The sequence below is a fragment of the Mesoplodon bidens genome (assembly GCF_964165515.1).
Source record: "Mesoplodon bidens genome assembly, chromosome: 1".
Classification (NCBI taxonomy): Eukaryota; Metazoa; Chordata; class Mammalia; order Artiodactyla; family Ziphiidae; genus Mesoplodon; species Mesoplodon bidens.
Window position 1 is genome coordinate 70,977,803 of NC_138176.1, and position 27,085 is coordinate 71,004,887.

Here is a 27,085-nt window from a genome sequence, read left to right on the forward strand (position 1 = left end):
ACACACCAACCACAAAATGGCTGCTTTCTCCCAAGACATCGTATCTGCATTCCAGGCAGAAAGAAGGAAAGGAGCAAAAGCCTAAAGTCTTTCAGAGGCCTCACCTTTCTATTCAACGAGTAAGCCTTCCTCAGAAATTCCAGCCTGTGTTTTACTGGCCAGCTCTAGCAGTGGAGGCTAAGAATCTGAGTTTGTTTTCCAGGCTTTACAAAGTAAAAAGGTGGGGGTGACGGCGTGAGCTGGGTGGATGTTCAGTGAAATAACTGAAACAGCACATGCACAAAATAACGCCCACAATCAGTCTGCTCAATTACCTGCCTGATAAAGAGTACAGGTAGCTAGCTAGTCTTGCCTGGAGGGCTCACATGATCCAGTCATTGCTTTTTGAACTTATCTCTGCTCTCTTCAGCCAGACTTGGCTTTCTGCTGTACCCAATGTGCACTCCCCGGGATTTCAAGCCTCCACCCTTTGTGCAAGCTCTCCTTTCTGAGGGCTAGTTACTCCTGTGGGCAATGGGCAATGAGGCTTTTAAGAGCATGACATGATCAGATGTGTACTCTAGAAAGCTCACAGTGGAGAACAGACCTGGGGAGGGAGTGAGCAGGCAGTGGGTTTCCTTCGGAGGTGTCGGCAGTGGTACAGAGACAGTGGAGAAACAGCAGGGACGGAGAGCTGGGGTGGATGAGGGAAGTGTTTAAGAGTTGACATAGGGCCTGGTCACCAGTGCACAGACTTCAAAGAGATTACATGGCTTGCCCAGTGTTTCACGGCTATGAATTCAAACCCAGGCCTCCTGATTGCGGGTCCAAGAGAAGACCTTGTGGTTCTGAATCCCCACGCGGCACCAGGGGCCTGCGGCTCTGCGTACAGGTGCCCGGTAACTGACCACGAGGCCGGCGCTGTGCTCTGAAACCCATCGGTGAGTTTGTGCAGAGGCCACCTCCCCCTGGCCTTTCCCAGCAGGTGCCTGAGTGCGGCACGAACGCTAAAGCAGGCCCACTTCTGGGACACATCGAGCTCCTCCCGCCGGCCTTGCGGACCCTCCCGCGCCGTGAAGGATGCACCCACACCGCCCAGCCCAGAGTCCCTCGCTCCCTCCCTTGCAGGCAGACTTCCGTCGTGGTCTGCTGGCTCTCCCAGCCTTACCTAGTTCCCTACTCATTTTCTCTCGCACCAGCATTTCCCCTAATAAATCCCGTGCGTGTTGAACTATCGGAGTCAGCTTCTCGGAGGGCTAGACTAACAGCGCGTTTTTATAAGAGCTGACTCCAGGGACTAGCTTACGACTTCACTGATGGTCTCTGATGGAGAGCTGGGCTTTCACAATGCCTGACCTACTCTGATGCAATGAATTTTCAGCTTTTTTTTTCTTCTTACATGAGTGATACGTTTTTACTTAAAACATGGTTAAGAGTCGAAACTCCAATAATCTTTACCCTCCCCCAATCTTGAGCATGATGTTTTAAAAAGCTGCTATTTTATACTATTGGCATTAGTGACTTCTGGCCCATGGCACTGTGAAAGCACATTGCAAATGTTTCCCTAGGAGGCTTTGACACCCACAGAAGCACTTACTAAACAACTGCTGAAGCACAGGGCAGCTGTTTTGCTCACTATGAAAACCTCCCCCAAGCTGTCCTCCCTATTTTCTGGGACCAGATTTTCGAACCAAAGCCTTACTACTAGACATAACTGCACGATTATATTAAAACGGATTTGTTTGGAAAAATGAGTGCAAACGGGCTGAAATGGTGAAATGAGGCAACTTTCAATAAATTCAACGTGAAAACCAGACATGATGGATTTCTTACTCTAAATATTGGAATCAAAGTGTTAATTTTTTTTTTTTTGCCGCGCCGTAGGCCTTATGTGTTCTTATTTCCCCCACCAGGGATTGAACCCGGGCCCCAGGAGTGAAAGCACCAAGTCCTAACCACTGGACCACCAGGGAATTCCTTCAAAGTGTTAATTTTTGATTAGCAGAGACACAGAGCATTTTCAGGAACTCTTTCTTCATGAGCCAGGAAAACAATGTCGACTTTGACACTGTAAAATCCTCTCCTTTGGCTATTTTGAAAAACCTACCAGAGTTTCAAACTTGTTAAAAACCAATCCTTATCCTGAACTAACTGCTAAGCTTAATCCTGAAAAAAGGTAATGTGCAAAACTAACATCTGAAAAGAAAACCTCTCCTTTTCCCTGGCCAAAGTTTCATTTAAAATGTACTGGGAGGGCTTCCCTGGTGGCGCAGTGGTTAAGAATCCGCCTGCCAATGCACAGAACATGGGTTCGAGCCTTGGTCCAGGAAAATCCCACATGCCGCGGAGCAACTAAGCCCGTGTGCCACAACTACTTAGCTTGAGCTCTAGAGCCCACGAGCCACAACTACTGAGCCCACACGCCACCGCTATTGAAGCCCGCGCGCCTAGAGCCCGTGCTCCGCAACAAGAGAGGCCGCCGCAATGAGAAGCCCGCGCACCACAACGAAGAGCAGCCCCCGCTGGCTGCAACTAAAGAAAGCCCGCGGGCAGCCCAACGCTGCCAAAAATAAATAAATTAATAAAGAAATCTATTAAAAAAAATAAAATATATTGGGAAATCTTACTTTACAGCGGCGTCCTCCAGAACTGCGCGGGCAACAAACTTAAGACCTTTGTGCAAAAGCAGGTCAGATGCCTAATGCATGTTGGGATTTGTAGTTCAGGTTCCTCCAGTTTTTAGAAAATGATTCGCACATCCACATACTTTATATGTAATGTGCTGCCATCTAGTGGAGCTGAGGTAGACCTGTTAACTCCAATTACGTAGAAGGTGAAAGGTAGAAAAGCATCTTACTTAGAATGTTGAAATCATTTCCTTCACTAATTTAACCGAAGTCCTTCTCTTTTATTAGCACCTACTATGTGCTGCTCTGGGAGCACTCAAAGATTGAACGAGCCAGGAATTGCATGTGGAAGTTAGCAACAAAATAGAAGGAATGCAGCTCATTGAAGATACTGGAGCCTTCCTTCCTGGACCCTGACCTAGATAGTTCAGAGGGAGGGAAATAAAAATTCTCTTGTGCTTTTTAAGGTATAGGTACAGTTATTTTGGCACACGCAGTCTATTCTAACACTAATATATACTTAGTGGCAGAATGCAGGCATCCTGAGTACACTGAGGGGGTTGAGTCTGGGGAACTTCAAAGTGCATTGTTGGGTAAGAGCAAAAAATCAGGTTTGGCTGAAGAGAACAGAAATATCAGATCAAAAAGAATGGACTAGATCCTGTGAGCCCTCTCTAGAGGCTTAGTATCTCATCACTTTATCAGGTGTGTAACTGAGCCGAGACTGTTTAGGCTATTTTGTGCATGTGCTATTTAAGTAGGGCTCACTCAACACCCACCCAACTGACTTCCCCTGCCTTTTACTTTGTAAAGGCTGGAAAACAAGTATCAAATTCCTAGCCTTCTTTGCTACTAGAGCTGGCCAATGAAACATAGGCTGCAATTTCTGAGGGCTTCCTTCTTGGATAAAAAGATGATGCCTCTCTGAAAGGCTTTTGACTTTTGCTCCTTCCCTTCTTTTCTCCTGGAATGCATCTATGATGTGTAGGGACATGGCAGCCATGTTGTGACTTGGTGTGAGGTCAGACGCATAAAGACAGCAGGGTGAGAGAAGGGACCTGGTTCCTTGAAGACAGCTTCAAGACAACAGCCCTAGACTAACTCCTCTGGATTTGTTATGTGAGAAAAATAAACTTCTTTCGATCACTTTTTTGCTACGTGTATTTATAATAGTCACAGTGGCTCAGAAAAGACTGTGAAGTCAGAAGGATAAAGGTAAGTCCCACATCTTTCCCTCACTAGCTAAGTCACTTAACTATAAATCTCAGTTTTCTCATCTTTAAAATAGTCATAGCACTTACCTCAGGGATGTTGTAAGGAAGGACTCGGCATGTAAAACGATCAGTACAATGTTACATTTGCACTTAATGATTATTACAAATTCAGTTATAATAGATAGCAAATATTACCCTTTAAAAATTAAAAAAAAAACCCAAAGTACCTTTTGGTGCCTAGACCAATGAGTTCATAGTAGATGGTCTTTTAATATTCACTGAATATGAATGGTAGGCTCTCAGTCATAATTCTCCCAGGCTCAAGAACATGTTTCTTATGAACAGTAAATATATTTTGTCTTCTCTGGTCCTAATTTTGCTTCTCAGATCATTTTAGTATTGTCTGACCATATTACTGCTTTTTAACCTTCTTGCAAGTTTCCATTGTTGATTTTCACTACCATTCCTTCACAGACACTCATCACAATATTGAAACTCAGATCATTAGAGGTTAGCAACATTCCAGCATTGATGGAGGAACAGAAGTGCCAGCTCTCTTTCCCCGACAGACACCGACTTAACAACCATATATGGACCGAAATACTTTTGTGAGAAATTCAGAAGCCCATTAAGAAATTGAAGTACCCTGGGTGAGAGCAAAGCTGAGGACAGCCACACTGAAGCGGGTGAGAAGAGCCGTTTTCTGCTACTACCCCTCTCCCAGGCTAGTACAGCTTAGCCCCTGGCTCAGTTTCCCCATCATGGGGACTAGGGGGAAAGAGGAGAGTGGAAGATTCAGCCAAAGTTCCAGCCTTTTGAGGGCTGCTTGAGTGACTGGTCACGCTCCCCTACTTGGAGTGCTGATGGAACCGGCATGGTTTGGCACCAGAGAGCCTGCCGTGCCATCAGAGGCTGGCGTGGCTCTGCACAATCAGGACAACGTGCCCAGCTCGAAGCTTCATCCTTGAGAGGGAGGAAGAAGAGTAGAGTGTGTGTCTGGTTTTCCAGCTTTTTGGATAGCTGCACAAGGGACTGGTTTGTGTTTCGCCTGACTTGGGGTGCTGATGTACTTTGGCTGCCTGGGGGCCAATGAGAAAAATGGGCAGTGGGGTGGCTTCCTGTTGTAGCAACAAAGAACCTGCAGTACTGCAGACAGACACCAGAAGAAGGAAGAGGTTATGAGCTCCTGAAAAAGGCACTGGCAACCCTCTGGAGTTGGCAAATCACACACACAAGCCCAGAGAAGTTGCAATCCCACCAAAAGGTTTCAGAGGACCCCAGCATCTATAAATGAGCTCACCGATGGTGCTCCCCTGTACGAAGCTAGAAGAGGTGGCTGTTTTTTACAAATGCATAAAACCCAGCAAAAAGTCAGAAGGCATGGGCTTCCCTGGTGGCATGGCGGTTGAGAGTCCGCCTGCCGATGCAGGGGACACGGGTTCGTGCCCCGGTCCACGAAGATCCCACATGCCGCGGAGCGGCTGGGCCCGTGAGCCATGGCCACTGAGCCTGCGCGTCTGGAGCCTGTGCTCCGCAACGGGAGAGGCCACAACAGTGAGAGGCCCGAGTACCGCAAAAAAAAAAAAAAAAAAAAAAGTCAGAAGGCACACAAAGAAACATGGCCCATTCAAAGGAACGAAATAAATCTCCAGAAACCAACTCCAAAAAATGGCAATCTAAGAATTACCTACCAAGGAATTAAAAATAATAGTTTTAAACGAGCTCAGTGATCTACAAGAGAATGCAGAGAACTAAATGAAATCAGGAAAATGATGCATGAGCAAAATGAAAATATTAACAAATAAATAGAAACTATAAAAAAGAACCAAACAAATTCTGGCACTGAAGAATATAATAACCAAATTGAAAAATTCACAAGAGGGGTTCAACAGCAGACTTGATCAAGCAGAAGAATCAACAAAGTGGAAGACAGGTCTTTTGAAATTATGCAGTCAGAGAAACAAAAAGAAAGAAAAAAGTGAAGAGAGCCTAAGGTGCTTATGGGACACCAGCAAGTAGACCAGAAGAAGAGAGACGGGGACAAAGAGCTGATTTGAAGAAATCAATAATGGCCCCAAATTTCCCAAATCCAAGGAAGGAAATTAACATCCAAATTCAGAGAGTTAAGCAACATTCTGCTAGACTGGAAACCTGATGACTGATTATATTTTTAATGGCCTTTAAACTAGTTTTATTATTCAAGTGAACGTACCTACTAGACATCGTCAAGAATCAAACCTGCAGTGCTGTTATAGTGTTCTGTTTGCGTAAGGGTGAAAAGGAGAAACAGGCCCAGGGGAGAAGATTATAGGAGGGGACACTTTCCCCTCAGCCCTAGTGAACCCCTGTGACAGTATGTTAAGGTAAGGGAAAATATCCAATCCAGACTTTAGAATGATGGCTATGATGCAATTCATAATCTCTTCCTTTAAATAAATATTCTTACCAAAGAGCCAAGAATGCCTTGAAATCACTAACTCTGTTCTGAACCTTAAGCATCTTGCTGTTCTATGTGGTTTTTCAAAGTTATATGCTATAAAATATCAAATACTCTCGAAAACGTAGTTCATAACCTCTTGTAGGGTCAGAGACCCCTCTGGGAGTATGATAAAAGCAAGTATGGACCTTAGTACCCTAGAAAAATGAATCCACACACAAAAGTTAACATTAAATTTCAGAGGTTTTACAGCCTACATGAAGTCCACCTTAGAATGCCTTACATATCTGTGGGGACCCCAGGTTTAGAAAACTTTGATGGAAACTCTGGTTGCTGTTTCCCCATGTCTAAAGTGAAAGGGTAAAATAAATCTATGTGGTTCTTCCAGTTGGGAATAAATGTGCAATCGAGTACAAAGTCTAATAACAAACCAACCAATTTAGGGTGCTTGCATAGGGAGTGGGGTAGTTGGTAAAACACTGAAAAGTGAGAAACAACTTTTGTAGCTTGTTACAGCAAAAGGAAGATTAAAACTAGAAAATGAAGAGGTCATATTACTTGCTATTCCTTAATAACAACCTAAGTGTGGAACGCATGTGTGTATTTTTACAGCAGAATTCTGAAAGTCAACAAACAAGAAGAGAGCCAAATATACCCTGAGTACCCCACCGAGAAACCATCAGTTAATAATACATGGTGCTGTCATTCAGAACTAAGCAAACGTTTATTGAATGTCCAAGGTACTAAAAAGCGAGTCTGTAATTTTGTTAATTAAATGATATTTCATATTAATTTATGAATCATGCTTTGGGGTTCTCTACGTCACATGTGGATAACTTTACATTAATGAAAAAGTATACATTTTATGTATACATGGAAAGATTGGAAATTTCCTTCAATAATGTTTATTCTTTACAAAACATATAAATAAATAAAACTATTCAACTTCTAAAGGATTACCACATTCAAGAAGAAGGTATTGCTATCACCATTCTAAATAACGGGAATGAATCCCGTTCCTTCACCTTCCAATTCTACCGGCAAAGTGAAAACTGAACTGAAATTAAGTTGGACTGTGACATCATTGCCAGGGATAAACACAGGCATTTTCAAACATGGAACGCTGGGCCCCCAGAAAAGTGACAGAGAGGAATCTACTGAGTCTTGCACTCGGGCACATCTTTTCCAGAGGAGGCATGCCAAGGACCTGGCTGGGGATCCACAGTCTCTGCTCCAGCAATTTGTTCTTATGATAGGAAAAAAAAAAAAAAAAAAAGGAAAAAAAATCAACAACAAAAGTAATCTTAGTAAAAACATACACAAATCCCAAATACAACTAAAGTGAAAAGGATGTTTGGAGTAGAGATATAAGAAGAGATGTAAGAAGAATGAAACACAGCACTTAAACATGGTTCATTATTTTGCTTGTTAAAAAACTATATTTCACTTCAGCAGAGTTGAAGTTTTTTTTTTTAATAGATCTTTATTGGAGTATGATTGCTTCACAATAGTGTGTTAGTTTCAGAGTTGAAGAAGTTTATTCCCCATTTTCTCATAAGATGAATTGTTAGAAAAACCATATTGTACATAAAACCAAGAAGTAATAAAGTCTTATTTGGAATTCATCAATTTGAGATTCAAAGTGAACCAAACACAGATTAACTCAGATTTTCTCTAGTCCTATTTTTAGGGGAAAAAAAATGGTGAGCTGTACAAATACTATGTATTTTAGAGAATATTTAGCCATCTATAAAAAGTTTTCTTTGAGCCTTTAAAAAGCAATTCAACTGCATCTATTTGTTTATAAACAATATTTATTTTCAAATTATTATATTCATGAAAGTAAATCTAGAATAACTGGTCTTGGAAATTATCTTAGGTGTTGAGATAATATAAATTTCCTTTTATAATTAAAAATTTTTGAGACTGATATTTTACTAATTCAAGCTGAGACTATGTCCTTTAATTCTGAATTGGTCAGTTTTTGATTTATATATCCCTCCAGACTACTCTTTTATTTTACTTAAAAATTGTACCAGGGCTTCCCTGGTGGCGCAGTGGTTGGGAGTCCGCCTGCCGATGCAGGGGACACGGGTTCGTGCCCCGGTCCGGGAAGATCCCACATGCCACGGAGCGGCTGGGCCCGTGAGCCATGGCTGCTGAGCCTGTGCGTCCGGAGCCTGTGCTCCGCAACGGGAGAGGCCGCAGCAGTGAGAGGCCCGCATACAGCAAAAAAAAAAAAAAAAAAAAATTGTACCAGAGAGATCCATGTATTGATAAAAAGACTTAAGCATTTTTATTTGAGGTTGGATTACTTCATATTATGCATGTGCCTTTGGCACTGTCAGATAAAAATCAAAAGGTGATTATAAAACTTTATCAGTGTTTGAATAGACCCTTCTAAAATTGTGTGTGTGTGTGTGTATACAGCAAAAGTTCCACAGAAGTGTTAGCTAATGGAAGGTCCTCAAATGTTTGTTACATACTGTTCAATGAAGTGAATAGTTCAAAATTTTTTCCAAATTGCGTTGCTCCTTCGTATATCTCTAACAGCACTGTCAGAGTGCTGACGTGATCCAATTTTGACATGTAGTTGATGAGAACGGACTGATTCCTTCTTTGTCACAAAGTAGAGTTCTCATAAACCCCGGTAACCTTTGCTCAGAGCTTTAAATGATCTCTGGCAGCTGCCTCTCTTAATGTACAGTTTTGTTGCTTTAGGTTTCTACAAGTGCATAACTACACTGTCACAAAGGGCTGTGGCCATACACACGTGGGCACACGATAAATGCTATGTGGTGAGAAAGACTGAGAAACGCCATATTAACAGAGCTTCTCCTGACATGTTCCCCACCTCTGTGTATAGCACCTCCGCAGAGCTGGGGGCGATCCCTGACTCCATCCCAGTCCATCCGATCAGGCACCTAGCACTGCTCATTTTGCCCCCAAATCTCTCCCATTTGTCCACGTCTCTCCATCCCCATTGCACCTGCCCAGGTGCATGCTGTCACCCTTGCCCAGGCAACTGTCAAACTCTTGCTCCTATGATTTGTTGGTTACCTAACATCTGAGATAATGTTTTCAAAATTTACAAGTCATCACGTTCCCCTGCTATTGTTTAAAGTCTTCCAACGGCTTCCTCTATATGCCTACAGGATCAAGTTTAAATTCCTTTACACTATCTACAAAGTCCTGCATGTCTGGCTCTGAGCTCTCCCTTTGGCTTCACTGACTACATCCACAGAAGCCTGTGTTCCTTGTGCTCTGGCCACAGCATATTTCTTTCAATCCTTCCCCTGACTGTGGTCCCTCCTACCCCGATGGCGGCTGTCACTGTTCCATATGCCTGAAACGCTTTTCCCTCCCCTCTTTGTTAAGCTAACTCACATTAACCTCCTAGATCTCAGTTCCCTTTCTCAAGGAAGACTTCTGTAATATTTAAAAAACAACAACCTATTATAAGTCTCATAGCCTTTTGCACTCTAGAATTTTACTTTTTTTTGTTACTTGATTACTGTCTATACCTGTTAGACTGTAAGCTCTAAGAAGGCAGGGGCCATATCTGGTTTTGCTTATTAATGTACCACTAGGGTCTAATAAGTGACACAGAGTTGAAATTAAAAATCCTGTTGATTAAATGAATAAGTAAATGATACAAGTCTATGATCTGGCTTGTGTAAAATGAATATAATACTATTGGAAATACTGGCCCATTGAATTGATAAGAAAGTCTTTTTCAGTAAAACTGGTTTTGTTTGTAAGGTAGTATCTTTATGGCCTTGGGAGAGTTGCTTGTCCATTCTAGGGAAAAGCTGAGGGTTTAAGAGGCAAACTTCACTTGGGATTGTTTTCCTGCATTTCTAAGGAAATATTTTCAGATTTGATTTGCTAAGCAATGACTCACAAGTAGAATTTTTACATACCAAAGGAAAGAAAAAAAAAAAAGGCTTCACGTGGGGTAAAAAGTGACAACTGCACTTCAGAGCTGTGCTTTGGAGAAACTTTCTCCCACAGAAACAGCAATGAAGTCTGTGCTCTGTGAGCCCGATCAACGACATCCTCTCCTGTCTACACTTGCCCTGTGGGGACCACATATTAAAGAGAGGTTCCAACCGTTATCCGCCCCCCGTCCCCGCCCCATTTCCAAGCAACCAGTATATTTACCTACCTGGGCAAAGGCCTAAATTTGAGTTATCAAAATAGTGAACTGGAGGAGGTACTGGCAAAGACTTTGATCGGCTATCAAAAAACCAAGATTTTGGCGATTCCTTTGGCACAGGATCTTGTAAATTCCGTTCCTTGCACTGAGATGACATATGTTGTCTCTTTTTAGAGGCTGTTCCAGTCACTTTAGGAGACTTTGGAGAATTCTCACAAGTTACTTCTTTGTGAGCCTCTCTTTTAAGGGTTCTCTCCTTCCACGTTTTGACCTCATTGGAAAGATGATGATTATTGCTTAAATGTGAGGGGTCAGGGCGGGGCGGGGGTGGGGGTGGAGGTGGAGAAAAAAGGAGACCATAAGACTGCAATTCCTGCAACGTACTCACGTTTAAGCTAAAAAAAAACTGCTTTAAATTGTGGCAAAATATACATAACCTATAATTTACCATTTTATCATATTTATAGTTAAGTTTCAACCTAATGCTTCCTGTTTGGCCTGTTTCCACAGTGCAGAAAATGAAATGAGGTCAGTATAATTTAAGTAATTGTAATAAACCTCCGTAATCATGGAGTTTTGAAAAGAAAGCTCAGAGCATGACATCAGGTTTTTAAACAAATCAGTGATATCGTCCAGAGGTTTATCTGTTGATAATTTGTGGCCATAATTCGATAAATCAGTCTGGGTAGATGATTCTAATGGACCTTTGTTATTTTAAAAGAAATAATTCACGGTGCTTTTCTGGATTAGTTACAGTCTTGCTTCTCATAGGAAATGCCACCAGCATGTACCCAGTTTCTCCAGAGAGAACCCTGGGCAACCATCCTAGGGGCCCTTCTCTCCTCTGTGAGCCAAGTCTGTTGATACAACCTCATACTTACTTCTCAAATTCTTCTCCTTATTTTTGTCTGCATCGGCACCATTCCAGTCCATATGCCAAAGTTATCTTTTGCTTTGGACAATAAGAAACAGATTCCTAAACTGGGGCCTCCTATATGGTGATGCTATCTGATCTCAGCAGGCCTTGGCGTAAAATCCTCCAGTGGAGTTAATCCTTCCATTACCTTTGGGATACCGCCCAAACGTCCTCCCAATGACCTTTGGGGCCTGTGTAACCTGGACCAGTTACCTCTGGCATCTCATCTTGCACCTCACTGTCTCAGTCTCTATGCCCTGGCCACAGTGGATGTCTTTCAGTTCCACCAGCTGGTCACTCTTCCTGACTCAAAGCCTGTGCACATGCTGTTCCCTCAGCCTAGAAGGCTTACCCACCTCTCCTTTCACCTGGCCTAATTTCTAATCATTTTTCACATCCAGTCTTAAAGATCAGTCTCTTGATCACCACCCCTCCCCATACCTAGATAAGGTTTGATCCCTCTGTGATATACCCTTTCATAATGTCCTATTTTTTGTTGTTGCTGTTTGCTTGATAGCACTCATTACAAAGGATTAGTTATTTGTGGAATTGTTTGTTTAATGCCTATTCTTTTCCTCGTCTCATTGGTAGAGGTTAGCACAAGATTCTAGTCTTTGGTAGAAGCCAAATAATTAAATTTGTCAGAACTGTTTTGAAAGTAAAACTAAGTAGACTACGATAATGGACCTAAGGGGTTCCTCCTTGAGTAAGAGCCTCATTGACTTGGGTATATGGACCTGTGGTATATTTAAGCTGTTCCCTCAAAGATCTTTCTTTACTTCCTAGTTCTTGGCTTAGTTAAAAATAGGTCAGTTGACAGATAGCCAACATCTGGAATGGTGCTACCATATTCTTATGCCTTTTAAAAAAGACATATTTTATGAAACTTAAAAATTACTTTCTCCGTATGTGTGAAGGATTGCCAACTGCAAAAACTATTTATGTATGTGTCTATATCATCCTACCCGACACGTAAGTATAATTTCTATATCGTGTGAGCAGATCTTACCTTAACAGCTCATTCTTTTGCTTTATTAGCTGTTCATTTTGCTGCTTTAATTTGGAAACTTCCTTTTCCAGCCGTATATGCTCACTCTTCAGGATAAGAGCTTTCGTGCTTTGTACAATGCCACTGCCACCTCCACAGGTGAAGGGTTTATTTGAAGGCTGAGGATCAGCATGTTCTGATACCACTGTGGGAGGCAAAAATACAGACAGGTGATAATTTTAGTAGTTCCAAATAAAGAAACAAAGAAAACATTATGAAAGGTAGTAAGTCACTATAAAAACCAGTACACCACCATCTCCCTGGAAGTCATCCTTGCCCACCTCCTTCTCCCTTAACCTCACACGGCTATTTGCTCATCAATTCTAAACAGCTCTCGAATCCTCCTGCTTCTCCCCACCCACCAATTCCACTCTCATAATCCTGCTGAGATCATTCACCATCACTGTACTAGTAACAATCCTCCCCAGAGCTGTCCTCCATTGATCTATCTTTCTATAGCAGTAGAATCACCTGGCGGGCTTCTTCCTACAGTGTGTGTGGGGTTCACCCCCGTCATTCAGTGCATCACAAGTATTCAACACATACCTGTTCACAAGATAAACCTTAGAATGATATTAGAGCATATATTATTAAGTATTCTACACTGTGTGTGTAAAAGTAATGTAAGGAACTGTTCTGTAAATTTTAGATAAAACTGCATACAAATGTGAGGTGCTTATGAAATAGAATAATCCACTGGGTCACTGACGATTTATAAAAGGGGGGTAAGGTGTGTGTGGGGAAGATACTCAATGTCCATTTCCTTTTGAATTATTCTGAATTCAGGGACAATATGTACCTGAAAGTCACTTACAAATCAAGAGTAATTATCCTGACCCTTCTGTAACAACAAGGAATCCTCAGTTCTAATTTTTTTTTTTTTTTGGTATGTGGGCCTCTCACTGTTGTGGCTTCTCCCGTTGCAGAGCACAGCCTCCGGACGTGCAGGCTCAGCGGCCATGGCTCACAGGCCCAGCTGCCCCGCGGCATGTGGGATCTTCCCGGACCGGGGCACGAACCCGTGTCCCCTGCATCGGCAGGCGGACTCTCAACCACTGCGCCACCAGGGAAGCCCCTCAGTTCTATTTTTATCCCTTGAAGTTTTCCAGATAGGAGCTGTGATCATCTTTAACACTATCTCTAATTCTTTTTTTTAAATGAGTGGACAATAATACACACAAATATCATCTTACATTTGCTTGACCTTTAGAATTTTCAGTGTGCATGCACACACCACTTTTAGTTTGATCCTTATTATATACACTGTCTTCAGGATTTCACATAGCCCTTAAGTGAGGGCAATCAGTTCAGAGGCCTGTCCCTGACTGCTAGTTCAATGCTTGTCTTACTATACAAAGCTGCCCCAAGTACTGTTCAGCATTTTCTCTTTTCAAATGAAATATAAGAGATAGAAATACAGAAAAAGGTATAGTTTGAGAGATATATATGCAGAAATTTGATCATTAAACTTGAAGACTGTTCCTAAGATAAATTTCAAAAAGTTTGCAAGTATGCATCAACTCTATGTTTTCAGTATTAAGAACAAGTAGGATAATATCTAGTTATTTTTACTGTGAACTGATAATATTTTTACTGTGCACATGGTTACAATCTATTAAGACATGTGCTTGTATTTTTATTGGGAAGTGTACTTCTACCCTGATAGTTAAGTCATTCTTTTACAGTGCTGAAGATATCTTCACTAATAGGTGAAGATCTGATTAGGCAAAAGTAAAATTTGTATTTTCTAAAAATCTATAATGGATAGACAGTTAAGATTACAGTAAACTAAAGAGATGTCACAGGATAAAAATGAGCCCAATGAATTCATTTTAAAAATAGTCTTTTCTTGGGGCTTCCCTGGTGGCACAGTGGTTAAGAATCCACCTGCCAATGCAGGGGACATGGGTTCGAGACCTGGTCTGGGAAGATCCCACATGCCACAGAGCAACTAAGCCTGTGCACCACAACTACTGAGCCTGCGCTCTAGAGCCTGTTAACCACAGCTACTGAGCCCACGTGTCACAACTACTGAAGCCCGTGCGCCTAGAGCCCATGCTCCACAACAACAGAAACCACCGCAATGAGTAGCCCACGCACTGCAACCAGAGAAAAACCGGCATGCAGCAACGAAGACCCAACACAGCCAAAAAAATAAAAAATTCTTTCTAAATCAGTGATTAACTTAGCTTTATTTTTGACTATTATACCTATAATAGCAGTCTTCAAAATATGTAAGTGTATTGAAGTAAAATGGAAAGATCGGGAAATATCAGCATTTTCTACTTACTTGAGGTATCTTGGGCCTGTTGATTTCTTCTAAGATTTTCTCTCAACAGCCTTATAACTTCTTTTTGATATTCCACAGTGGCTTTTGTCGAAGCGATTCTATTAAGAACAAGAGAAATATGTAAAAGCCCAGAAACTAATTTTTAAAGAAGGAATAAACACAACTGCTGTCAAGAATTTTCTAAGACGACACATCACGTAAACACAATGTCCTGGTAGCAGTAGATGAGCCCTCATGATACCCTCCTGGTATCATGCACCTCACAGCTATAACACCACTAAATTGGAAGTATTCTGTTTGGTTGCAGCAGCAATTTTTTTTTAACATTGAGAAACCAATTCTTTTTAAATTTCTGGAAGCCCAATAGCTATTAACCGGATATTGTGTAAAATTATATCTGGGGGCACCATAAAATAAATAATTGGTCTGTTACCATGAGGTCCTAGAAATACCTTGAAGGTACAACAATTACCAGAGCATGAAAGCAAAAAGCAGCTTCCTTTCTACATTGTCAGGAAAGCAAACCCTGGCTGCAGCTCTGGTCTAAGGTGATACAGTCAAAGGTCAAATTCTACTCATTGTTCCCTGGTAGAGACATTTTGTGAACTGTTTGCTTAAGCATTAATCAGCAATGATAAATCAGCAATGATACTCTGCTTTTCTTAGAGGCTGACAGTATCTGCTGATTCAATTCTATAAGTAAAATTGCTTTTTATAATGAAGATCTTAATAGACCTAAGTTTCACTTCTTATCACCGGAGGCCTGGTTAGAATGAATGAAGATTCAGAGTGCTACATTTTAGGCAAAATTAGATATCATCATTAAATATTTATTAAAGATTTATAGGAAGAATTAAAAGTGTTAGGAGCCAGAAGGGATCTTAAGAAATCCTTTAATATAAACCTATCCTTTTATTGATTATGAATGAGAGGCCCAGAGAGATTAAACAGCTTGCGTAAGGTGATATATTCATTAGAGGCAACATATTTCTAATTTAGTTTCCCTGACACTGGCTAATGTTCTTTTCATTATGCTATACCACAAAGAACTTGAGGCATGCTATTACGTATATAGTACTATATATAAATAAATCAGTAAAAAGAGGATATGCTCTTGGGTATTAGGTATTATAATTTAAAAGGAATTACAACTTTTTCATAAAAACACAATGGGAAGAACAAATAAAATTAAGAGAACCAACAGAGACCTTAGTCAAACTGCTAAATACACCACAGGTTCTTAACATTTACTTTCAAGCATAAAAAGGATATTTTAAAGCTATTTAAATATGATTGAGCAAGAAGCTTCCAAAGACATAGTGTGTTAGTAATCAGAATTGTGCTTATTTAAAAAATTTTGCATATGTAATGAGAATTTAATAGATTTAAAATCTGTGAATGTTTGTATTTATTTTTTTAAAAAGCAATAACAATATTTTCATATATTTAAAAAAGTTAACTAATGCAAAGAAATTTATATAGTTTTGAAAGGAAATTTAAGCTTTTAAAGTAATGTTCAATTAAGGCAAAGACATACTCCTTTTCAAAATCCTTGGCATTTTTCATCTTCTCTAGGTCTATTTTCACCAGCTTTGTTTTGAGCTCTTCAATTTCTTCTTTATAGGGCTTAGCTCCTAAAGCAACTTTGTCCTAAATTTTTTAGAGAAAAGAAAAATAAAATAATTTTAGAGCAGTTCTGAAGAGTTGTTAACTGCCTTGATCTGGTAGAAACATTTTAAAACAGCAATCTTCAAATATATAAAAAAGCAAGGAAGGCACAGATTTTAACACTGAAATGAATAACAAATAGATATATGACGTGAAGTATAATTTGAAGCTCTTGGAAGCTAATACGTACTTAGAGAACATATAACTTTAGTTTCTTAGAACAATTTTTTTCCCAATTAAAAAATCTACCTAAACAAATGAAACAAAGGTTGAAAACAATGAAATGGGCAGATGAAGGTTAATCAGGAAAATGAAAGAAAAAGATGTCAGAACAGCAATATAAATATCAAACTAGAACTGAATTTAAGGCACAAAGTATTATGTAGCATTGTTGAGGATATTTTGTAGTCAGATGGTTCAATCCAGTGATATATCTACTTTCTACTCAGAGAAAAAAAATCCATATATAAATCTTTTTTTTTAATGAATAGATTTCATTTTCAAAGTAATTTTAGGCTTATGGAAAAATTGAGCAGAGAGTACACAGAGTTCCCATAAACTGTACCCTCCCTCTGCCCCAACTCTCCTGTTATAACATAACATATTAATGTGGTATATTTTTTACAAATGATGAGACAATATTGATACGTTACTATTAACTAAAGTTCATAGTTTACATTAGGGTTTATTGTTTGTATTGTATATTCTATGGGTTTTAACACTTGTATAATGACGTGTGTTCATCATTACTCTACCATACAGAATAGTTTCACTGCCTTAAAAACCCCCTGCACTCCACCTATCCATCCTTCCCTCCCTCCCCTTAAACTGTTAGCAATTACTGAACTTTTTACTGTTTCCCTAGTTTTGCCTTTTCCAGAATGTCATATGGCTGGAATCATCCAGTATGTAGCCTTTACGGATTGGTTTATTTTAATTAACAATACACATTTAAGATTCCTCCATGTCTTTCTGTGGCTTGAGAGCTCACTTCTTATTACTGCTGAATAAATTGCTCTTTTTATTGCTGTACCACAGCCACACAGTGGAATACTATTAGATATTGAATACAAAAATAAACCCATCTAAATAGGAACCCAGAGAGCTCTCTACTCCTCTAGGCTTTCCCACTCCAACACCTATAAAAACATCTGTACACACACAATGACTAGCAAAGACTAAAAAGATGCAAAGCTTCTAAAAATGACAGATGCTCAGCTTAAGGAGGTTGATGCCTGGGTCAGATGAACCCACTGTTTGCTCAGTCAGAGCACCAGTTCAATACCCAGGCCTTCTGGACCAGACACTGATATCAGGGACTCCCTGGGCATGTGTCTGGCTGAAATGGTGTCAGTTTCCTAAGAAACTGCCAAACTTTCCTCTGAAGTAGCTGTACTATTTGCATTCTGCCATGATGACTGAGTGTTCCTGTTGTTCCACATCCTCACCAGCATTAAGTGTTGTCAGTGTTTTGAATTTTGGCTGTTACGGTATTTTGAGATACCATAGGTATGTAGTGTTATTCTTGTCATTTTGATTTTCAATTCTGTAATAACATGATATTGAGCATCTTTTCTTATGTTTATTTGCCATGTGTCTGTCTTCTTTGGTGGGGTGTCTATTCAGATTTGTGGCCTGTTTTTTAATCGGGTTGTTTGTTCTCTTATTATATTTAGTTTTAAGAGTTCTTTGTATATTCTGGATAACAGTCCCTTATCAGATATGTTTTACAAACATTTTTCTCCCAATCTATGGTTTGCCTTTCACAGGGCTAATGTTTTTAATTTAAATGAAGTCCAACTTATCAATTTTTTCTTTCACGGATCGTGTTCTTGGTGTTGTGTCTAAAATAGTCATTGCCAAACCCAAGGTCAGCTAGTTTTTCTCCTATCTTATCTTCTAGGAGTTTCCTAGTTCTGTGTTTTATAATTAGGTTTATGATCAATTGAGTTAATTTTTGTGAAATGTGTAAGGTCTGTGTCAAGCCTTGTTTTTTCGCTTGTGAATGTGCAATTGGTCCAGCACCATTAGTTGATAAGATTATCCTTTTCCACTGAACCACTGAATTGCCTTTGCTCTTTTGTCAAAGATCAGTTGACTATATTTGTGTGGGTCTATTTCTGTGCCCTCTATTCTATTCCATTGATCTATTTGTCTATATAGTGTTTTAAAAATTCAAAGAACTCCAAAAACAATTATCCATTTATGATATCAAAAAATTTTTTAAATATATTCTACAAGTGCAGAAGTTACAGTAACTTTTTACCACAATATAATGAAATAAATTAGTCATACATAACATTGTTTAAAATAATTCTTACGTAAAAAAAAATCAAAATTGGAAATACTGCCTTAGAAATGAAAGACAATAAGAATTCCATATTTCAGACGTTTGGCATGTGATGGAAGCTGAACTCAAGACATACCGATCACCTTAAATAGTTTTTCTAATAAACTGAAAGTATAATTTTTAGTTAACATGATCTATTTATCATCTATATTTTAGATGGATTCTGTTAAGAAACTTTCCTTGTTCTACCAGAAGAAGAATTCCTTTGGGAGTATGAATTAAATTACATCAAATTTAGCAATTAATTTGGGAAAAACTGATGGATGTACAGTATTTAGGTTCCAAAACAGGAAATGGCAAGTTTCAAATCTTAAACCACACGTTCTCCTATATTACTCTTTGAAGTTCTGTTGTTCCTTTCATATATGTTTTCCTCATCTTTTGTTTACTCTTCAAACACTTTATTTTAGATTCTGTGGCCATTATAAGATTTTTTTCCTATTGTGTAGGATGTCCATAAAGTTCTAGTGCAGTTGAAATTTTTAACAAATTCACTGCTATTTGACATAAACAATTTGTAAAGGTACAACAGAGGAAAAATATAAAGATTTAAATGAAATTGTTAATGATTCATTTGTTCAAACTACTTTCTTCCATATTCCATTAATAAACCCTACATTATATTGGATAGGTATTTTCAAATAGTGGTAAATAGTTTTTTATATTTTTATTATGCCAACTCTTGAGTTACATGCAAAAGATTGTATTTCATAGAATATTTATAATACACAGAAACAAATTTTTCAAAAATTCAAACTGTACAAAGATTTTTATGGATACCCTGTATTTTGCTTTCTTTCCCCAAGGGTGCTGTACAAGCCCCCCCAGACCCCGCTATATTATCTAAATGGTTACTTCTGGTATGCAGTAAAGATACTTGTCTCTCCATAATATAGGTATCAATCTATACTGAATGTGAAGTTTGCTGCTCACTCCCTCTTTCTTTATGCCCTTTCTTCACTTATATGAGGAAATTAGAACCACTCTCTCTTGCCCCCCACCTGCCCCTCTTTCTCTCTTACTCACGCCTGCTCCATCTCAGTATCTTTTAGTTACTCCACATCTCTTCTCCATATGTTCATGCTCCCATCTAGTCTCATGACTTTTATATGCTGACAATTCCCCAAACTTACACCTCAAGTTTAGATCTCTCTCTCTCTCTCTCTCAGACTCACATATCCAACTGCCTAAGACATATCTCATATCTCAGCTTGGGTGTCCCCAGTAGGCATTTCAAATTCAACGTGCTCAACACTGAACTCTGAGTCTGCTCCCATGTTTTCAAACTTGCTCTTCTGGCAGTCTTTTCTATCTCCATAAACGGCAAGTCCTTTTTCCAGTTGCTCAGGCCAAAAACTAGGGAAATCATCTCCGACTCCAAGAAATGTGAGAGGAAGAGATGTGTGCCACTTCTGGGCTAGAGCCTTTGAGAGTAGAGATTTTAAGATATTTTAGCTTCTCCATCTTGTCCCTTTCTCGTTAGCCCAAGCATGGACAGCTTACAACCTGGCTTTAACCACTAAGATGAAAACAGCACCCAAGGGCGTGGCAGAGAAACAAGATGGGAGAAATGTGGGCCTCTGATTGATCATGTGGAATGAAGCCATCCTCCAACCTGGAATTCATGCTTTTATATGAGTTAGAGAAATAACCTTCCATCTTATTTGAGCCATTGCATTTTTGGTTCCCTTTGCTGTAGCAGCTAGCATGTCACACTAAAGCACCCTTCTGTATTCTATCTTCAAAGAGCAATTTTTAAAAAATTAAGTAAGACCATAATATCCTTTAGCCAAAATCCTCTGATGATTTCCCATCTCACCCAGAATAAAAACCAAAGTAGTCTGCAAGACCCTTTATGAGTTGATTCTCTGCTACTTCTCACCTTATTTCCCACCTCTATTCTCTTGCTCACTCTGCTCAGGAGACAATGGCTTTCTTGTGGTTTCTTAAATATGTCTAGACTGTTTCTGTGTTGAAGCCTTTGTGTTTGCTATGTCCTTTGCCTAGAAGGCCCTTTCCCTACCACATCACTCACCCCATCACTTCATGTCACCTTAAAGGTGTGGCTCTCCTCAATGCCTTTTTATAAAGTCACATCTCTTTCCCTTATACCCCAACTCTCACTCAGTATCCATGTACCCTTGTCTGGATTAATTTTTTTCCATTGCACTTTTCACCATTTGATACACATATATACTTCATTATTTTCTGTCTTCCTGAACAAGAACATAAACTCCTTGAAGGAAGGGAGAAACTTCTATTTTTTTTCCCATTGCTGTATACATGGCATCTAGAACAATGACCAATACACAGCAGGTACCCAAAAATATTTGTTGGAAGAATAAAAATGTGGTCATTTAATTATTTGAAATATTAAAAAATTACTATCAAAAATTCTAACGCCTCACAGTTGATTTTCTTGGTTTTTAGCTATACCAACAATTGTTGAAAAACAAAACTGAGATTATTTTCTCTTGCCTCTCTGTTTCATGTCTCACTGAATGAATCAGAATTTTTAGAACAATGTTAAATAATGGAAAGAACAGACATCCTTGACTTCTTCCTAATTTTAACTGCAATGAAGAGACATTGGAGCAGGAATAGCACAAACACTTATTAGGGCTGGACTCGAGTAGCAGAAGTGTGAGAAGTGGCTGGGCTAAAACAAAAGGGAGTGGTAAGGATATGATGAATGAGGGTGCAAACTGTGTAATGGCATTCATGGTCAAAAAGATTTATACTACTGCTCTTTATAAAGAAAATAGGTCAGAGTCAGCCGAAAGGCTGGGACTCAATAACAAGGGATTAAGCAGAAGAAAAGAGAATTTTAAAATGCACTTATCTAATAAAGAATGTTAAATATTTAGATAGCAAGCCTTTTTTTTTAAAAATAAAAATATATACGTTTTAAACTATAAAGAATAATATTTATATCTCTTAAAAATAATTTTTCTGGGAAGATAAAAATCATTACATTGAATGAAAATATACTCGTGCATTTCATTTCTAAGTTGTCACTTGCTTTTTAAAAGTTTGAGTCCTGAACTTCAGATATTCATAGATAATAGGAAGTTGAAGTAAAAGTTGAGTCCTAGATTATCTGTCAAATTCAACAGTAAAAGAAAAAAACAACAACAACCAAACAAACCCTTTTATTTATAAAATGAGTTTGTTAAATTACCTGAAGTACTTGGATCATTTCTTTTGTTTTTTCAAGGCAATCATTTGATTCATTAACTTGCCCTTGAAGTTTTTTTATTATGTCATTAGTCATCTCAAGTTCTTTCTGCATCTTTATAATCTTGCCTTCCTCATGCATAGCGCTTTCTTTAGCTTCATGGAGTGACGTTTCCAGCTCTTGAGTTTTCTATTAGAAAAAGTACACGTTTAAGGTCTGCCATATAGACAGAGTCACAGTATATAAGTTTAAGACAAAAATAATCATATATAGGAATTAATTTTCACAGATTTCACTAACAAAGGATAGAAAAGAAGAGAAGCCAATGTCACTCAGTTTACACATGTATTTCTTTTTATTTATAAGCTGATGTCTTTTGGATTAAAAAATGCCCACATTTTACATTATAAGGTTTAGTGTTTATTTACTAGTTAGCATGGTGCCAAGCATATTAAATAGGTACTCACATTTTAAATTAACACCACTTAGAGAAAGTACACTTGATAATTAGCTCTTTAAAGTAATACATGTCTTTTCCTTTATTTTTATTACCTACTTTTTAACTTGAAAAATACAAGCATATGGAAAAATTCAGAGGCATTTGATGAAGAGTAAGTTTCCCCACCTCAGAACCCTAGCTGACCCTGAATGAAGCAATGACTAAACTCTTTCAGGTGTATCCTTCCAGAAGTTTCCTATGTGTATCTAAGCGTAAGTGAATATTCAGTTCATGAAAACAGTCATACACACAGTAGGAAATAAATATATAGTTACTAAATATATAGTATACTAAATATATAGTTCTGCATTTTAAAAAAAATCTAATAATATATTTTTCAGATCTTTCCATTATCGATACATATAGATCTCTCACATCTGTTTTCATGGATACATACATCCTGTTTCACGGAGATCATCCACTAATGAACACTTAGGTTATTTCCAGTTTTTTCCAAGTACAAAAATACTGGAATTTAAATACCTGAATTTGTTCATATTTATAAGATTATTCACATACATATATATGCAGGTTTTCCTGGAAAATGTGTTTTTTGACCTACTCATATTTTTGTTTCATGAGTGGGGTAGAAATCCAGACTCTTCCCCCAGATAGCTAGGTCGTTGCTCTGAAACAAACATTAAGTAAATCGTCTTTTCCCCACTGAGCTGACTGTTACCATTATCATATACTAAATTCTCATACTTACCTGAGTATGCTGCTGAACTCTGTTCTGTTCCAATGCTCTGTTTACCTATTTCTGCATCATTACCAAACTACTCTAGTTATCTATTCCTGTATCATTACCAAATTACTCTAATTTGGCATAGTTACCAAACTAATGGCATATTATTTCTTATCTGATAGGGCACTTCCTGGGTCACTAAAGACGTAATCTCCCTCTGCTTCTTTATCTTATTGCTTTGGTAGATGGGTTTCAAATTTCTGCTATTTTATCTCTGCCAGCTGACTGAGGTAGTGTAGTGCGGCAAATCAATCAATTGTATACTAGTGACCTTCTAGTTTCCACTGGTAATGATTAAACTAGTGGTTGATATTTTATTATAAGTATTTATTTTGGTAAAAATGATAAGTTATAAGTTATATAAGTGTATAAGTTATATACACTCTTGGGTGCCCTACTAAGTCATTTTGTGTGCTAACAAAATAAAATAGCATGTTTGCTTTACAGAGTCCCACGTAAGGGTAGTTAATAAAGTAACTGAATTATTCAAATAACATACTGATTCTTGGACACAGGTTAATCTGCTTAAGAAATCTGTTATATTTTTGGCCTCTTCCATTTTGATCTTGATTATAACACTAACCAGTATGAAAGACACTGATGATAATTAGAGAAAAACTAAATTGCTCTTTCCCCCTAAAGTAGTTCTGTATACAGACACAGATTATATTTTAATAGAAAGTCACATGATTTAGGAAACTTACACTGTATGGTAATAATACTTTAAGGGTCTGTATCTAGTAATCAAATTAAGCTATGAGTTACTTCTGTTTTATAATCCAAAGGGAAGTTCTTATATAATGTCTAGCTTCATAATTAGTTGAGTGATAGCCACGATAGAACTATATTTAAAAACAAACCTGGGCTTCCCTGGTGGCGCAGTGGTTGAGAGTCCGCCTGCCGATGCAGGGGACACGGGTTCGTGCCCTGGTCTGGGAAGATACCACATGCTGCGGAGCGGCTGGGACCGTGAGCCTGCGCATCCAGAGCCTGTGCTCCGCGACAGGAGAGGCCGCTACAGTGAGAGGCCCGCGTACCGCAAAAAAAACCCCAAAACAAGCCCATCACACGGACACAAAGATGGTCCATGTTCCTTAACACATTCAATACTATAATTTTACTCTGAAGTGTTATAGAAGACATGTTATATATAAATGTTATATAAGACGTTAAATGCATTTTTAAGTCTTTGATGAAGTTGCAAATTGAAAAACATAAGAAAGTACATACCTCTGTGGCTTGTTGTGTAGTTCTTGATGTAACACGAAGATTCTTATTGTCTTGTGTAGTAGGATTAACAAGGGCACCAGAGGTCAGGGAGATCTTCAAAGTTTGGTAGATTTTAAACAGTTTTTCATTGTTCTCTCTCATTGATTTCAGATCATGTTCCCATTCTTTGGCTATGGTGGCATTTCTTTCTTCGAATTCTGTTGATTCATTCATTATAGCCTATTGGATAGTAAAAACACCATTATAGCTCTAAGATGAATTACATTAAAAAAAAACCCACTATGAAAATAATAGATTTCTAGGACAAGGCATATGCCAAAATTATTCAGGATATTCCAGAACAGCACTTTAATAGAATGTGAACATTCTTTGTGGTTTGCGTCAGGTCCTGAAATTTCAAACGATGTTGGATGTTGGTGATGAGAATAAAAGAATAAAGGCTGGAGAGCATTCGTGTTGATTTGCAAGATGATAATCTTACCTTATTAGATCAGTACTAATGTATGAAGAAGAATCTGAAGAATTGTGCAGGTTAAAGTTATTATGTATGTTATGACACATATCATGTCATATATAAACATTAACTGACATCTAATAGCAGAGCATAACCAATAAACTTAACAACAAGCTATTTTCATTCCAAACCTCAGTGGTTCCAGGGAAAATCATTCACTGACTTTTGGTAATTAATCTGAAAACCTTGTATTTCTGTGTAGGGAATAATGATCAACCAATGTCTTCTTTTACATCAAAGCCTAACTAACTCTGAAATTAGTCATATCATCTTTTTACTTCCTAATTCCTAAGGGATGTACTTTTTTTGCTCTCATCATGGATGCCTTATTGGTCTTACCTATAAATTTCTTTGCGGTTTTATGGCAATTCTGTCAGACTTGGATCCTAAATTAGCTGTGTTCTTGCCGGCATCCTGGACCCTCCATGGCTCTAGACTATGGACCTCTCACCATACAGAATTACCAGTTCCTTCTTTCAGGGTGCTGGAAGAAGCCACATATCCATGCTGATCCATGCTGATACCCACAGCAGGAATCCCTACTTTCTTTTCCTTTTTATTGAAGTATAATTGATTTACAATGTTGTGTTAGTTTCAGGTGTACAGCAAAGTGATTCAGTTATACATACGTATGTATCTTCTTTTTCATATTCTTTTCCCTTATAGGTTATTACAAAATATTGAGTATAGTTCCCTGTGCTAAACAGTAGGACCTTGTTGAAGGAATCTCTACTTTCTAATCACAACTGGGCCCTCAACATTACAGAAAAACATGGAATTATATGGAAATGATCTTATCCAAACATCAGTTATGCTTATCTCCATTGACTGTGGACTTTTTTTTTTTTTTTAAACAGCTCATTTACTATTTTGCTTGGGGTATTCAACAAATGGATGAACAATCTAGCCACAGGAAAACATTTTTTTTTAAACATTATCTATATTTCAATGTGATTTTAGTTTCCAGATGAAGTTAAAGTCTTTGTCTGGAAATAACTACCCAAACATAGGAATATAAAACCAATATTAAAAGCTGTAATATTAATCCAGGTCTCTTTGTTCCAATTACATATAATAACAAGCAACTTTCTGATTACTGCATATTTTACTAGGTATATGAGATAGGGATGACTTCAGAAAGTAGAATGAATATTCTGATCAGTGGAAAGTAAAACAAATTAATAAACTGGTCGTAAGCAATGTTGGTTCTTATGAATCTGTCCACTAGGGCTGATCACCTTGGGAACAATGATTACAAACCACATTTTTGAACATCAAAGTTGAAGGATCAGGGCATGTGACAGTGACACCGCTGAGACAAAAAGCATGTGAGTGAGGCCTTATTAATAACGCAGCTGGCTAGGCTTGTCCAGGGCTTTCCTACAGTTGCTGCCTGTAGCCCTGAAACAGGCTCATGTCTCACCTTGTCTGAGCCTACTTGGGGAAAAGGCTCAATTCCTACAGAAGCAGTGAGAAGTGAGAAAAGAAAGAGGAGAATCGCAAGAGGATTCCGGATTCCACAGATTCCAAATCTGTGTGTAACAAACTGATTACTACACACCAAGATTTTGTTATCTTCTTTACAAGTATAAATATATATTTAATTATCCTAAGGAAGCATAATACATTAGAGGCAGAAGATGTTTTACATAGTCAATTTTTTTTCACAAAGCATATACAAATAAATTTTAAGAAAATACTTAAAATTAAGTTGCTCTAAGTATTTTTACAAATGAAGTATAAAAATTAAAGCAGACAACAACAAAAAAAATGAGGTAGCACAAGAAAATTACTACTTACAATTATTTTGTTATTATAGAAGTTATTCACTTGAAAAATACTATCAGTTTCTTTCTGGATGCCATTTTTAAGCTTTTCTATATCAAAACGAGCATTCAACCACTCTTCCAAAAACCGGGTCATTTCTTTTCTATTACTTAGTACTTGCTGAAATTCAGTCTCTATGCTATGGCAATCACTTTCTGAAAAATCCTTGAGAATTTCCTGAGAAAAATAAGCATTGAATCACATGAACATTAGAAAAGTTTTAATCTAAATATCATAAAAAGGGGAAAACACCTTATTGAACTCTTATTCTTAATATTTTGAAGTACTGTAAATATAATTCCAATTTAAAACTTTAGTTATTTGACAAAAAAATTTTAGTGTATAGCCTAATGGAGGCACGTCTACAAATCTGCATGTTAGAATTAAAATCCCTCAAAACTATA

General features: G+C 38.3%; 1 protein-coding gene across 5 annotated transcripts in view; it reads right to left on the bottom strand.

Moving 5' to 3' along the window:
* Positions 1–6,956: 6,956 nt before the first annotated feature.
* CENPE (centromere protein E) overlaps positions 6,957–27,085 on the bottom strand; it is a 73,294-nt gene continuing 53,165 nt past the window's right edge. For all 5 annotated transcript variants that reach the window (XM_081250225.1, XM_081250224.1, XM_081250223.1 and 2 more), the window contains 8 exons: positions 26,655–26,858; positions 24,341–24,559; positions 21,870–22,055; positions 16,208–16,320; positions 14,671–14,768; positions 12,342–12,525; positions 10,426–10,712; positions 6,957–7,503 (listed from right to left, as the gene is read on the bottom strand). In XM_081250225.1, coding sequence (XP_081106351.1) covers positions 7,412–7,503; positions 10,426–10,712; positions 12,342–12,525; positions 14,671–14,768; positions 16,208–16,320; positions 21,870–22,055; positions 24,341–24,559; positions 26,655–26,858 — 1,383 coding nt within the window. In that variant the 3' untranslated portion in view covers positions 6,957–7,411. The remainder of the gene's footprint in view (positions 7,504–10,425; positions 10,713–12,341; positions 12,526–14,670; positions 14,769–16,207; positions 16,321–21,869; positions 22,056–24,340; positions 24,560–26,654; positions 26,859–27,085) is intronic.